At 51.2% G+C, this 17,287-nt stretch overlaps 1 protein-coding gene across 1 annotated transcript in view; it reads right to left on the bottom strand.

The window, feature by feature from the left end:
* The window catches only part of LOC309543992 (peroxisomal ATPase PEX6-like), a gene marked incomplete at both ends in the record, with an annotated part of 71,066 nt that overhangs the window by 44,351 nt on the left and 9,428 nt on the right, over window positions 1-17,287 (bottom strand). Inside the window, one exon of the mRNA XM_082276394.1 lies at window positions 16,910-16,993. Coding sequence (XP_082132520.1) covers window positions 16,910-16,993 — 84 coding nt within the window. The remainder of the gene's footprint in view (window positions 1-16,909; window positions 16,994-17,287) is intronic.

The following is a 17,287-nucleotide window of genomic DNA, read 5'->3' as shown; positions in this document are numbered from 1 at the left end:
CCCGTCCGCTGTCTGGGAGGGCCATAAGGCTGTGATCAGGGGGGTCCTCATTTCGCACGGTGCACGATTGAAGCGGCAACGACAGCAGGAGATTTCTGACTTGCTGGATCGTATCCACGATTTGGAAATCAAACATAAGCGTGCCAGGGCTCCTGAGGATGCTCGTTCCCTAGAGGAGCTCAGGAACACCTTGTCTTCCTGCCTGGACAGACGGGCCCGGGATAAGCTGCGCTTCTGGGCACACCGTTTTTATGAGCATGGGAACAAGTGCGGTCGCTTGCTGGCCCGAATGCTACATAAAAGGTCGGAAGCCCGTCATGTCCACGCCTTGGAGACTCCTGAGGGCAAAGTTGTCAGTTCCCCTCGCATAGCCACTTGCTTCCAACGCTTTTACGAGTCCCTGTACCATCTCCCTCGGGCTGGGGGGGGTCAGCCGTCCGACATTCAAGACTACTTGGCAGACTCCGGACTCCCCAGGCTCCCGGATGGGGTCCTGGAGGAGTTGGAGGCTCCCATTACCGAGATGGAGGTGAGCAGGGTGGTATCTGGCTTGCCTGCAGGCAAGAGCCCGGGCCCGGACGGCTTCACAAACCACTATTATAAGTCCCTGCTCCCCATTCTTGGCACCCATATGTGTACCTACTTTAACGCGGTGTCGGATGAACGGCCCCTCCCACCTGAGGCGCTGTTGGCCCACATTGTAGTACTCCCGAAACCGGGTAAGGACCCCCACCACTGTGCCAGCTATAGGCCCATCTCTCTCCTCAACGCTGATACCAAGATTTTGGCCAAAATTATGGCGCTTCGCCTCCAAGACCATATCGCGTCCTTGATCCACCCTGACCAGGCGGGATTCATGCCCCTCCGAGAAGCCCGGGACAATACTGTCCGGGCTCTCCATGTGCTCCACTGGGCTCAGCATGGACCGGACAGACTTCCCTGTCTGGCTCTATCCCTGGATGCGGAGAAGGCCTTCGACAGGGTGGCCTGGCCATACCTGTCGGGGGTTCTTCGATCTCTGGGGCTCGGGTCCCGTATGTTGGGGTGGATCTTGGCCCTATATCACGGCCCAAGTGCCAGGGTCAGGGTGAACGGGTTGCTGTCGGATCCCTTTCCCATTTATAATGGCACCCGACAGGGTTGTCCCCTGTCACCCCTTCTTTTCGCCCTGGCCTTGGAACCCTTTTTGAGGAGAGTGAGGGCACTGTCTGACATTGCTGGTGTTACGGTGGGTGGCACGGAACATAAGGTGTCGGCATATGCCGATGACCTGCTGTTCTATCTTACCCGACCACAGCTCTCCCTCCCTGTACTGGTACGAGAGCTGGATCTGTTCGGGCGACTTTCCAATTTCAAGGTCAATTATGATAAATCTGAATTGCTACCTATTCATGTACCCCCCGACCTGGCTTCGACTCTACGGCGATCCTTTGGCTTTAGATGGCGGGAAGACTACCTCCCATACCTCGGCGTGAACATCTCCCCTGACTTGAAAACTCTATATGACAAGAACTTCGGCGACCTGCTGGCGCGTATCCATCTTGACCTGGAATCGTGGGTATCCCACTCGGTAACTTGGTTTGGCCGCATTAACGTGCTTAAAATGACCATCCTTCCCCGGCTGATTTATTTGTTCAACACGGTCCCCATGCATTTACCGGTATCCTTTTTTAAACGTCTGCGGCGGGCTTTTCTAAAATTCGTCTGGAGGGAGGGGAGCCCCCGCCTGGCCTATGCTGTCCTCAGGCGGACGAAAGCCGACGGTGGCGTCGGGCTTCCGGATGTTACATTGTACTATAAAGCTATGGCATTAGTTCGTATGCTGAATTGGGCGCACGACGGTCAGTCTAAACCTTGGGTCCCCTTGGAGAAAACGCTGGCGGGCCGGAATCTTGCGGGTGCCCCGTGGATTCCTTCGGGCGATCGTGGACTGTCGGCCTGGACGTCACCCCTGACTGTGGCCACACTCCGCATCTGGGATGGCCTTAATGCGTCTGGCGCCATGTCTTCCGGCGTGTCCCCTTTGGCTCCCCTGGGGGGATTTCCCTGGTTCCCCCCGGGGGAGGATGTACGCTTTTTTCGTTCTTGGAACGCTGATGGCAAACTGTACTGTGGGAAATTTGCCCCGGCAGGCACTTTGCTGCCCCTTGCGACTTTGCGCGATCGCTTCGGCGACTTTCCGATGTCTGACTGGCGCTATAGGCAACTGACTGACTTTTTCGTCACACTCCCAACTGCTCCACGCCCGATAACTGGCCTCTCGGACTTCGAGAAGTGGTTTGTCGACCCTCCGGAGTCCCGCCACCTACTGTCGCACATGTACAAATTATTATTGAGCGGGGTCTCCTCCTCGCCTCCCTATTTCATGAAGGAATGGGAGAGAGAGCTGGGGGTGGAATTTTCCCCTCCACAACTCTCTCGCATTCTGCTTTTGACCCATGTCTCCTCTATTAGCACCAGGATACAGGAGTCAGCCTATAAATTTGTGGCCCGATGGTACAGGACCCCTGCCAAGTTGGCTCGGATATTTCCGGGCTCGGACCCCCATTGTTGGAGGGGCTGCGGTCAGGTGGGCACTTTCCTCCACATTTGGTGGGAGTGTCCCCTACTGCAGCCCTTCTGGGAAGCTGTACATCTTTGGGTATCCAAGCTGTCGCTCACCCCTCCTTCCCGTGCTCCCCTTCAATACCTGTTCCATGATACACACTCCTCGATCAAACGCTACAAACGTAGTATAGTTCCTTTCCTGCTGAACGCCGCCAAGTGCCTCATACCGAGGCATTGGCGGAGTTCCGCCTGCCCCACGCTCTCTGAATGGAAAAAGGAGGTCAACCTAGTGATGGAAGCCGAAAGACGTGTTCTCACGTCACAGGGTAGGGAGGAACGCTTTAAGGACACTTGGACGGGGGTGGATGTATTACTCTGATGAGATCTCGGATGAACACACTCCTAATATTAGCGGCTGAACTCTAGGACTCCTACCCGGTCTTCGCCAGCCTGGGGCCCGCGCCCCCTGCCCGGACCTCCCTTTCTCTATCTGTTTTATCCTTCATGTTTGTCTTTTCCCCTATACTATCTCTCCCCCCCCCCCTCTTTTTTTTCCCTTTTTTTTTCTTGTCTCTCTGAGGCCAGTAGTCGATTCTGCGGCTGTATAAACTGTAACAAGGACGTTAATATGTACAGATGCTGGAACTGTGTGTGGTGTCTGTCGGGCCCTCCGGCCTCCTCTGCGGGGATCCCTTTTTTTTTGGGCGGCACTGACAGACACAGCGCATCCTGGGGGTCCATAATTGTATTTGCTGTTTGGCCGATATTGGCACACGCTTTCACAATGGCTGATTAATTGACCCCTATGGACTTGTTTTTGTTTCACTAATGATGTCCGGACTAAACATAATGCCGATTGTGCCTTTTCTGTATTTTTTTTTTTTTCCTACATGCATTTATGCACTTCTTTGCTATTTTATATTTCTGTATGTTGTTTTGAATTTGTTAAATAAAGATTATTTAAAAAAAATAAATGCACCTGCACTGTGATAATCTCAGAGGTCCGTTTAAAGAGCAGAGAGCATCATGAAGAACAAGGAACACACCAGGCAGGTCCGAGATACTGTTGTGGAGAAGTTTAAAGCCGGATTTGGATACAAAAAGATTTCCCAAGCTTTAAACATCCCAAGGAGCTCTGTGCAAGCGATAATATTGAAATGGAAGGAGTATCAGACCACTGCAAATCTACGAAGACCTGGCCGTCCCTCTAAACTTTCAGCTCATACAAGGAGAAGACTGATCAGAGATGCAGCCAAGAGGCCCATGATCACTCTGGATGAACTGCAGAGATCTACAGCTGAGGTGGGAGACTCTGTCCATAGGACAACAATCAGTCGTATACTGCACAAATCTGACCTTTATAGAAGAGCGGCAAGAAGAAAGCCATTTCTTAAAGATATCCATAAAAAGTGTCCTTTAAAGTTTGCCACAAGCCACCTGGGAGACACCAAACATGTGGAAGAAGGGGCTCTGCTCAGATGAAACCAAAATCAAACTTTTGGGTAACAATGGAAAACGTTATGTTTTTTGCGTAAAAGCAACACAGCTCATCACCCTGAACACACCATCCCCACTGTGAAACATGGTGGTGGCAGCATCATGGTTTGGGCCTGCTTTTCTTCAGCAGGGACAGGGAAGATGGTTAAAATTGATGGGAAGATGGATGGAGCCAAATACAGGACCATTCTGGAAGAAAACCTGATGGAGTCTGCAAAAGACCTAAGACTGGGACGGAGATTTGTCTTCCAACAAGACAATGATCCAAAACATAAAGCAAAATCTACAATGGAATGGTTCACAAATAAACATATCCAGGTGTTAGAATGGCCAAGTCAAAGTCCAGGCCTGAATCCAATCGAGAATCTGTGGAAAGAACTGAAAACTGCTGTTCACAAACGCTCTCCATCCAACCTCACTGAGCTCCAGCTGTTTTGCAAGGAGGAATGGGCAAAAATTTCAGTCTCTTGATGTGCAAAACTGAAAGAGACATACCCCAAGCGACTTACAGCTGTAATCGCAGCAAAAGGTGACGATACAAAGTATTAACTTAAAGGGGCTGAATAATTTTGCACGCCCAATTTTTCAGTTTTTTATTTGTTAACAAAGTTTGAAATATCCAATAAATTTCGTTCCACTTTATGATTGTGTCCCACTTGTTGATTCTTCACAAAAAAATAGTTTTATATCTTTATGTTTGAAGCCTGAAATGTGGCAATAGGTTGAAAAGTTCAAGGGGGCGAATACTTTCGCAATGCACTGTAGAAGAATATATGTGAATATATAATCAAGAATGTCCAACATAAGTGTAAAAAACGCAATAATTTGAGTGCCAAAAGATCTCCAAGGAACCACAAGTCCCAGCAGGTAGGTCCCGGAGCAAGATGAAAGGAAAAGAGCCACACCAGGAAGGAGGGGTCACCAAGTAAGCAAATTAGCAGCTTACCAGAATGTATGGGTCACCCAAATCAATGGATAGACCAATGCAGGCTTGATGTTATAACCAAAGAAATCCACCAGATGTCACTCCTCCAATATTAAACGATTAATACTCGGCAATCAACCAGCAATCAATGGCATATAATAAATGGTAACAGGGACATAGTGTAACTCTGTAAAAGCAATACATTTATTAAAATCATAAGCAGATAAACTCACATATTTGAAGACATCATACAGCATGTGTGTAATGTTAATCCCAGTGCAGCCGCGTCTCCCAGCAAGAGGGAGGGCAACATTGGACATGACGAGACCACGCCCCCACTAGCCGGCTTTTCTCTGATGAAATCGTGCTGGGAGACGCGGCTGCACTGAGATTAACATTACACACATGCTGTATGACGTCTTCAAATATGTGAGTGTATCTGCTTATGACATACTCAGGACATCCATCCGCTATACTAAGGGCCTCCATCCGCTATACTGAGGACATCCATCCCCTATACTGAGGACATCCATCCGCTATACTGAGGACATCCATCCGCTATACTGAGGACATCCATCCGCTATACTGAGGACATCCATCCGCTATACTCAGGACATCCATCCCCTATACTGAGGACATCCATCCGCTATACTGAGGACATCCATCCGCGATACTAAGGGCCTCCATCCGCTATACTGAGGACATCCATCCCCTATACTGAGGACATCCATCCGCTATACTGAGGACATCCATCCGTTATACTGAGGCCTCCATCCGCTATACTGAGGGCATCCATCCGCTATACTGAGAATATCCATCCGCTATACTGAGGACATCCATCCCCTATACTGAGGACATCCATCCGCTATACTGAGGGCATCCATCCGCTATACTGAGGACATCCATCCCCTATACTGAGGACCTCCATCCGTTATACTGAGGACATCCATCCGCTATACTGAGGGCATCCATCCCCTATACTGAGGACATCCATCCGCTATACTGAGGACATCCATCCGCTATACTGAGGACATCCATCCGCTATACTGAGGACATCCATCCCCTATATTGAGGACATCCATCCGCTATACTGAGGACATCCATCCGCTATACTGAGGACATCCATCCGCTATACTGAGGACATCCATCCCCTATACTGAGGACATCCATCCGCTATACTGAGAACATCCATCCGCTATACTGAGGCCTCCATCCCCTATACTGAGGACATCCATCCGCTATACTGAGGACATCCATCCGCGATACTAAGGGCCTCCATCCGCTATACTGAGGACATCCATCCCCTATACTGAGGACATCCATCCCCTATACTGAGGCCTCCATCCGCTATACTCAGGACATCCATCCGCGATACTAAGGGCCTCCATCCGCTATACTGAGGGCATCCATCCGCTATACTGAGGGCATCCATCCGCTATACTGAGGGCCTCCATCCGCGATACTAAGGGCCTCCATCCGCTATACTGAGGACATCCATCCGCTATACTGAGGCCTCCATCCGCTATACTGAGGACATCCATCCGCTATACTGAGGGCATCCATCCGCTATACTGAGGGCATCCATCCGCTATACTGAGGGCATCCATCCGCGATACTAAGGGCCTCCATCCGCTATACTGAGGACATCCATCCCCTATACTGAGGACATCCATCCGCTATACTGAGGACATCCATCCGCTATACTGAGGACATCCATCCGCTATACTGAGGACATCCATCCGCTATACTGAGGACATCCATCCGCTATACTGAGGACATCCATCCGCTATACTGAGGACATCCATCCCCTATACTGAGGACATCCATCCGCTATACTGAGGACATCCATCCGCTATACTGAGGACATCCATCCGCTATACTGAGGACATCCATCCCCTATACTGAGGACATCCATCCGCTATACTGAGGACATCCATCCGCTATACTGAGGCCTCCATCCACGATACTAAGGGCCTCCATCCGCTATACTGAGGACATCCATCCGCTATACTGAGGACATCCATCCCCTATACTGAGGCCTCCATCCGCTATACTGAGGACATCCATCCGCGATACTAAGGGCCTCCATCCGCTATACTGAGGACATCCATCCGCTATACTGAGGACCTCCATCCCCTATACTGAGGACATCCATCCGCTATACTGAGGACATCCATCCGCTATACTGAGGACATCCATCCCCTATACTGAGGACATCCATCCGCTATACTGAGGACATCCATCCGCGATACTAAGGGCCTCCATCCGCTATACTGAGGACCTCCATCCGCTATACTGAGGGCATCCATCCGCGATACTGAGGACATCCATCCGCTATACTGAGGCCTCCATCCGCTATACTGAGGCCTCCATCCGCTATACTGAGGACATCCATCCGCTATACTGAGGACATCCATCCGCTATACTGAGGCCTCCATCCGTTATACTGAGGACATCCATCCGCTATACTGAGGGCATCCATCCGCTATACTGAGGACATCCATCCGCTATACTGAGGACATCCATCCGCTATACTGAGGGCCTCCATCCGCTATACTGAGGGCATCCATCCGCTATACTGAGGACATCCATCCGCTATACTGAGGACATCCATCCGCTATACTGAGGGCCTCCATCCGCTATACTGAGGGCATCCATCCGCTATACTGAGGACCTCCTTCCGCTATACTGAGGACATCCATCCGCGATACTAAGGGCATCCATCCGCTATACTGAGGGCCTCCATCCGCTATACTGAGGACATCCATCCGCTATACTGAGGCCTCCATCCGCTATACTGAGGACCTCCATCCGTTATACTGATGACATCCATCCGCTATACTGAGGACATCCATCCGCGATACAAAGGGCATCCATCCGCTATACTGAGGGCCTCCATCCGCTATACTGAGGCCTCCATCCGCTATACTGAGGGCATCCATCCGCTATACTGAGGACCTCCATCCGCTATACTGAGGACATCCTTCCGCTATACTGAGGACATCCATCCGCTATACTGAGGACATCCATCCGCTATACTGAGGGCATCAATCCGCTATACTGAGGACATCCATCCGCTATACTGAGGACATCCATCCGCTATACTGAGGACATCCATCCGCTATACTGAGGCCTCCATCCGCTATACTGAGGGCATCCATCCGCTATACTGAGGACATCCATCCGCTATACTGAGGACCTCCATCCGCTATACTGAGGACATCCATCCGCTATACTGAGGACATCCATCCGCTATACTGAGGACATCCATCCGCTATACTGAGGCCTCCATCCGCTATACTGAGGACATCCATCCGCTATACTGAGGACATCCATCCGCTATACTGAGGACATCCATCCGCTATACTGAGGGCATCCATCCGCTATACTGAGGACATCCATCCGCTATACTGAGGACATCCATCCGCTATACTGAGGACATCCATTCCGCTATACTGAGGCCTCCATCCGCTATACTGAGGCCTCCATCCGTTATACTGAGGACATCCATCCGCTATACTGAGGCCTCCATCCGCTATACTGAGGACATCCATCCGCTATACTGAGGACCTCCATCCGCTATACTGAGGACATCCATCCCCTATACTGAGGGCATCCATCCGCTATACTGAGGCCTCCATCCGCTATACTGAGGACATCCTTCCGCTATACTGAGGACATCCATCCGCTATACTGAGGGCATCCATCCGCTATACTGAGGACATCCATCCGCTATACTGAGGACATCCATCCCCTATACTGAGGGCATCCATCCGCTATACTGAGGCCTCCATCCGCTATACTGAGGACATCCTTCCGCTATACTGAGGACATCCATCCGCTATACTGAGGGCATCCATCCGCTATACTGAGGACATCCATCCGCTATACTGAGGACATCCATCCGCTATACTGAGGACATCCATCCGCTATACTGAGGACATCCATCCGCTATACTGAGGACATCCATCCGCTATACTGAGGCCTCCATCCGCTATACTGAGGCCTCCATCCGCTATACTGAGGCCTCCATCCGCTATACTGAGGACATCCATCCGCTATACTGAGGGCATCCATCCGCTATACTGAGGACCTCCATCCGCTATACTGAGGACATCCTTCCGCTATACTGAGGACATCTATCCGCTATACTGAGGACATCCTTCCGCTATACTGAGGACATCCATCCGCTATACTGAGGACATCCATCCGCTATACTGAGGCCTCCATCCGCTATACTGAGGGCATCCATCCGCTATACTGAGGACATCCATCCGCGATACAGAGAGCATCCATCCGCGATACTGAGGACATCCATCGGCTATACTGAGGACCTCCATCCCCTATACTGAGGACATCCATCCGCTATACTGAGGACATCCATCCGCTATACTGAGGGCATCCATCCGCTATACTGAGGACATCCATCCGCTATACTGAGGGCATCCATCCGCTATACTGAGGACATCCATCCGCGATACAGAGAGCATCCATCCGCGATACAGAGAGCATCCATCCGCTATACTGAGGACCTCCATCCGCTATACTGAGGATACTGAGGCCTCCATCCGCTATACTGAGGACATCCATCCGCTATACTGAGGACATCCATCCACTATACTGAGGACATCCATCCGCTATACTGAGGACATCCATCCCCTATACTGAGGACATCCATCCGCTATACTGAGGACATCCATCCGCTATACTGAGGACATCCATCCGCTATACTGAGGGCATCCATCCGCTATACTGAGGACATCCATCCGCTATACTGAGGGCATCCATCCGCTATACTGAGGCCTCCATCCGCTATACTGAGGACATCCATCCGTTATACTGAGGACATCCATCCGCTATACTGAGGACATCCATCCGCTATACTGAGGACATCCATCCGCTATACTGAGGACATCCATCCGCTATACTGAGGCCTCCATCCGCTATACTGAGGACATCCATCCGCTATACTGAGGACATCCATCCGCTATACTGAGGGCATCCATCCGCTATACTGAGGCCTCCATCCGCTATACTGAGGACATCCATCCGCTATACTGAGGACATCCATCCGCTATACTGAGGACATCCATCCGCTATACTGAGGACATCCATCCGCTATACTGAGGGCCTCCATCCGCTATACTGAGGACCTCCATCCGCTATACTGAGGACATCCATCCGCTATACTGAGGACATCCATCCGCTATACTGAGGACATCCATCCGCTATACTGAGGGCATCCATCCGCTATACTGAGGCCTCCATCCGCTATACTGAGGACATCCATCCGCTATACTGAGGACATCCATCCGCTATACTGAGGGCCTCCATCCGCTATACTGAGGACCTCCATCCGCTATACTGAGGACATCCATCCGCTATACTGAGGACATCCATCCGCTATACTGAGGACATCCATCCGCTATACTGAGGACCTCCATCCGCTATACTGAGGGCATCCATCCGCTATACTGAGGCCTCCATCCGCTATACTGAGGACCTCCATCCGCTATACTGAGGCCTCCATCCGCTATACTGAGGACATCCATCCGCTATACTGAGGACATCCATCCGCTATACTGAGGACATCCATCCGCTATACTGAGGACCTCCATCCGCTATACTGAGGACCTCCATCCGCTATACTGAGGACATCCATCCGCTATACTGAGGACATCCATCCGCTATACTGAGGACATCCATCCGTTATACTGAGGACATCCATCCGCTATACTGAGGACATCCATCCGCTATACTGAGGACATCCATCCGCTATACTGAGGGCATCCATCCGCTATACTGAGGACCTCCATCCGCTATACTGAGGGCATCCATCCGCTATACTGAGGGCATCCATCCGCGATACTGAGGACCTCCATCCGCTATACTGAGGACATCCATCCGCTATACTGAGGACATCCATCCGCTATAATGAGGACATCCATCCGCTATACTGAGGGCATCCATCCGTTATACTGAGGGCATCCATCCGCTATACTGAGGACATCCATCCGCTATACTGAGGGCATCCATCCGCTATACTGAGGACATCCATCCGCTATACTGAGGACATCCATCCGCTATACTGAGGACATCCATCCGCTATACTGAGGGCATCCATCCGCTATACTGAGGCCTCCATCCGCTATACTGAGGACATCCATCCGCTATACTGAGGACATCCATCCGCTATACTGAGGGCCTCCATCCGCTATACTGAGGACCTCCATCCGCTATACTGAGGACATCCATCCGCCATACTGAGGACATCCATCCGCTATACTGAGGACATCCATCCGCTATACTGAGGACATCCATCCGCTATACTGAGGACATCCATCCGTTATACTGAGGACCTCCATCCGCTATACTGAGGGCATCCATCCGCGATACTGAGGGCATCCATCCGCTATACTGAGGATATCCATCCGCTATACTGAGGACATCCATCCGCTATACTGAGGACATTCATCCGCTATACTGAGGACATCGATCCGCGATACTGAGAGCATCCATCCACTATACTGAGGCCTCCATCCGCTATACTGAGGACCTCCATCCGCTATACTGAGGCCTCCATCCGCTATACTGAGGACATCCATCCGCTATACTGAGGACATCCATCCGCTATACTGAGGACATCCATCCGCTATACTGAGGACATCCATCCGCTATACTGAGGACATCCATCCGCTATACTGAGGACATCCATCCGCTATACTGAGGGCATCCATCCGCTATACTGAGGACCTCCATCCGCTATACTGAGGGCATCCATCCGCTATACTGAGGGCATCCATCCGCGATACTGAGGACCTGCATCCGTTATACTGAGGACATCCATCCGCTATACTGAGGACATCCATCCGCTATAATGAGGACATCCATCCGCTATAATGAGGACATCCATCCGCTATACTGAGGGCATCCATCCGTTATACTGAGGGATACTGAGGGCATCCATCCGCTATACTGAGGACATCCATCCGCTATACTGAGGGCGTCCATCCGCTATACTGAGGACATCCATCCGCTATACTGAGGGCATCCATCCGCTATACTGAGGGCATCCATCCGCGATACTGAGGACCTCCATCCGCTATACTGAGGACATCCATCCGCTATACAGAGGACATCCATCCGCGATACTGAGAGCATCCATCCGCTATACTGAGGCCTCCATCCGCTATACTGAGGACCTCCATCCGCTATACTGAGGCCTCCATCCGCTATACTGAGGACATCCATCCGCTATACTGAGGACATCCATCCGCTATACTGAGGACATCCATCCGCTGTACTGAGGACATCCATCCGCTATACTGAGGACATCCATCCGCTATACTGAGGACCTCCATCCCCTATACTGAGGACATCCATCCGCTATACTGAGGCCTCCATCCGTTATACTGAGGACCTCCATCCGCTATACTGAGGACATCCATCTGCTATACTGAGGACATCCATCCGCTGTACTGAGGACATCCATCCGCTATACTGAGGACATCCATCCGCTATACTGAGGACCTCCATCCCCTATACTGAGGACATCTATCCGCTATACTGAGGGCCTCCATCCGCTATACTGAGGACCTCCATCCGATATACTGAGGACCTCCATCCGATATACTGAGGACATCCATCCGCTATACTGAGGACATCCATCCGCTATACTGAGGACATCCATCCGCTATACTGAGGGCCTCCATCCGCTATACTGAGGACATCCATCCGCTATACTGAGGCCTCCATCCGTTATACTGAGGACCTCCATCCGCTATACTGAGGACATCCATCTGCTATACTGAGGGACTCTATCCGCTATACTGAGGCCTCCATCCGCTATACTGAGGACATCCATCCGCTATACCGAGGACATCCATCTGTTATACTGAGGGCATCCATCCGCTATACTGAGGGCATCCATCCACTATTCTGAGGCCCTCCATCCGCTATACTGAGGACATCCATCCGCTATACCGAGGACATCCATCCGCTATACTGAGGACATCCATCCGCTATACTGAGGGCATCCATCCTCTATACTGAGGCCCTCCATCCGCTATACTGAGGACATCCATCCGCTATACTGAGGGCATCCATTCGCTATACTGAGGACCTCCATCCGCTATACTGAGGACATCCATCCGCTATACTGAGGACATCCATCCGCTATACTGAGGACATCCTTCCGCTATACTGAGGACATCCATCCGCTATACTGAGGGCATCCATCCGCTATACTGAGGACATCCATCCGCTATACTGAGGGCATCCAGCCACTATACTGAGGCCCTCCATCCGCTATACGGAGGACATCCATCCGCTATACTGAGGGCATCCATCCGCTATACTGAGGACCTCCATCCGCTATACTGAGGACCTCCATCCGCTATACTGAGGACATCCATCCGCTATACTGAGGACATCCTTCCGCTATACTGAGGACATCCATCCGCTATACTGAGGACATCTGTGACGAGACCAACCTCGCCACATTGCATTGGAGAAGCCTGGTTGCCCGCCTGCTGCCTTTGGATTATGGACTGGCAGCTTAAGGGTTAATTTTACGGTGCAGAAGGATTTATTTCTCCCTTTCTGCACAGCTGTTCGGTATATTCTATCTACCGAACAAACAGCCCCTGGTTCTAATTCGTATGGATTTGGTGGATGCAGGGTGACCAGGAGGGTGTTGAACACTGAAAATATGGTTTGGACTACTACAAATGGGACAGTCATATTCAGGAAAAATGTCTCCCTTGTAATATGAAGATTTTTGTTCCCATTTGCCATGAGGTCTCTGAACAGGAAGTCAACTCCTAATATGGTCATCCCAGGAAGTTCTGAGGAGACGGGCTGAGGTGGCTCTCCATTCACCTATTGTCAGGTGTGCTAATGACCTCACCTGTTGTCTGCTAAGGGATGTATTGACACTCAGAGTAATGTGTATTGAGGGCTCGTTAGGGAACCATTGTTCTGTATCTGACCAATCCCTGTTGACTCATTTTCAAGCCCTCATTTGCATGGCTGGAGAGGACCTTATTGGGAACTGCAGGTACTGTGCAATTGACCAATGGGAAAGCGGTTGTTGGGGGAAGGATGTTCCAATTTCTGTATAAAAGTGTGCTGTGTTCTTCCAATAAATGTTGTTGTTCCTGTTTTACCCTCAACTCAGAGCTTTGTCTCGTTCTTGGGGGGATTCACTGTATGCTGTTGGAGACTGATTGCTAGGAGTGTAAGCCGATGTATGCTTTTCCTGTTCGTCTGCTAGCAGCTATTCGTGAGGTTCCAGGTTGGAGTGCTATTTTGTATCCAGTTCGGGAGTTTGATGTTCTGCAGTAGCTGTGCCTGTCTCCCAGAAAGGGGCATATCGCCTAAATGGATTTTAACCCCTTGTCTGCTGAAACGGTCAGTTACAACATCCATCCGCTATACTGAGGCCTCCATCCGCTATACTGAGGACATCCATCCGCTATACTGAGGGCATCCATCCGCTATACTGAGGACATCCATCCGCTATACTGAGGCCTCCATCCGCTATACTGAGGATATCCATCCGCTATACTGAGGACATCCATCCGCTATACTGAGGCCTCCATCCGCTATACTGAGGACATCCATCCGCTATACTGAGGGCCTTCATCCGCTATACTGAGGACATCCATCCGCTATACTGAGGACATCCATCCGCTATACTGAGGACATCCATCCGCTATACTGAGGACATCCATCCGCTATACTGAGGGCATCCATCCGTTATACTGAGGACATCCATCCGCTATACTGAGGACATCCATCCGCTATACTGAGGACATCCATCCGCTATACTGAGGACATCCATCCGCTATACTGTGGACATCCATCCGCTATACTGAGGACATCCATCCGTTATACTGAGGGCATCCATCCGCTATACTGAGGACATCCATCCGCTATACTGAGGACATCCATCCATTATACTGAGGGCATCCATCCGCTATACTGAGGGCATCCATCCGCTATACTGAGGGCATCCATCCGCTATACTGAGGGCCTCCATCCGCTATACTGAGGGCCTCCATCCGCTATACTGAGGACATCCATCCGCTATACTGAGGGCATCCATCCGCTATACTGAGGACCTCCATCCGCTATACTGAGGGCATCCATCCGCTATACTGAGGGCATCCATCCGCTATACTGAGGACATCCATCCGCTATACTGAGGACATCCATCCGCTATACTGAGGACATCCATCCGCTATACTGAGGGCATCCGTCCGCTATATAGAGGACATCCATCTGCTATACTGAGGCCTCCATCCGCTATACTAAGGCCTCCATCCGCTATACTGAGGACATCCATCCGCTATACTGAGGACATCCATCCGTTATACTGAGGACATCCATCCGCTATACTGAGGGCATCCATCCGCTATACTGAGGGCATCCATCCGCTATACTGAGGACATCCATCCGTTATACTGAGGACATCCATCCGCTATACTGAGGGCATCCATCCGCTATACTGAGGGCATCCATCCGCTATACTGAGGACATCCATCCGTTATACTGAGGACATCCATCCGCTATACTGAGGGCATCCATCCGCTATACTGAGGGCATCCATCCGCTATACTGAGGACATCCATCCGCTATACTGAGGGCATCCATCCGCTATACTGAGGACATCCATCCGCTATACTGAGGACATCCATCCGTTATACTGAGGACATCCATCCGCTATACTGAGGACATCCATCCGCTATACTGAGGGCATCCATCCGCTATACTGAGGACATCCATCCGCTATACTGAGGACATTCATCCGCTATACTGAGGACATCCATCCGCTATACTGAGGACATCCATCCGCTATACTGAGGACATCCATCCGTTATACTGAGGGCATCCATCCGCTATACTGAGGGCATCCATCCGCTATACTGAGGGCATCCATACGCTATACTGAGGACATCCATCCGTTATACTGAGGACATCCATCCGCTATACTGAGGGCATCCATCCGCTATACTGAGGGCATCCATCCGCTATACTGAGGACATCCATCCGTTATACTGAGGACATCCATCCGCTATACTGAGGGCATCCATCCGCTATACTGAGGACATCCATCCGCTATACTGAGGACATCCATCCGCTATACTGAGGACATCCATCCGCTATACTGAGGACATCCATCCGCTATACTGAGGGCATCCATCCGCTATACTGAGGACATCCATCCGCTATACTGAGGACATCCATCCGTTATACTGAGGACATCCATCCGCTATACTGAGGACATCCATCCGCTATACTGAGGGCATCCATCCGCTATACTGAGGACATCCATCCGCTATACTGAGGACATCCATCCGCTATACTGAGGCCTCCATCCGCTATACTGAGGACATCCATCCGCTATACTGAGGACATCCATCCCCTATACTGAGGGCATCCATCCGCTATACTGAGGACATCCATCCCCTATACTGAGGACATCCATCCGCTATACTGAGGACATCCATCCGCTATACTGAGGCCTCCATCCGCTATACTGAGGACATCCATCCGCTATACTGAGGACATCCATCCCCTATACTGAGGGCATCCATCCGCTATACTGAGGACATCCATCCCCTATACTGAGGGCATCCATCCCCTATACTGAGGGCATCCACCTGCTATACTGAGGGCATCCATTCGTATATGGGGAGATATCCTCGCAGTAGTTTGTGTCTCTGCCCCTCCCACAACAGGGAGATTTCCTGCAGTAGTTTGTGTCTCTGCTATGCAGAGTCATCGCTGGAAGGATACAGACGGTCGCTGACCTCGGTGATCGGAGGGGGGGGGGAGGGGAAGGAGGAGGGGGGTGAGAGTCATCGCTGGAAGGATACAGTTGCTGACCTCGGTGATCGGATCTGTAGAACAGGAATGGGAGGACACAATACACACCTGACCGGGATGGAAGATTTGCTGTGCAGGAAATCTGCGTGTGAGAGACCCGAGACACAGAGAACATCTCCAGCCTGGACCGCCCTAAAAACAGAAGACACAGCGTGTGATTGGCAGAGAACAGAGACTGGGAACATGCACTTCTCCCCCTCTGAGGCCCAAACATTCCCCCGCCAAGGAAAGCCGACCTATCAGCTGAGGCCACACAATGACACTCCGAGCTGAGACTGATGTGCCCCTCCTCCGCCCACCGCTCTCTTATGCCTGCTGCCTCCTCCGCCCGCCGCTCTCCTCTGCCTGCTGCCTCCTCCACCCCCCGCTCTCCTCCGCCCGCTGCCTCCTCCGCCCACCGCTCTCCTCTGCCTGCTGCCTCCTCCG

This window comes from Pelophylax lessonae (genome assembly GCF_965119305.1).
Source record: "Pelophylax lessonae genome assembly, contig: HAP1_SCAFFOLD_574, whole genome shotgun sequence".
In the NCBI taxonomy this organism is placed as follows: Eukaryota; Metazoa; Chordata; class Amphibia; order Anura; family Ranidae; genus Pelophylax; species Pelophylax lessonae.
Note: the sequence above shows the minus strand (reverse complement) of the source record. Positions and strands in the feature narration are given on the sequence as shown.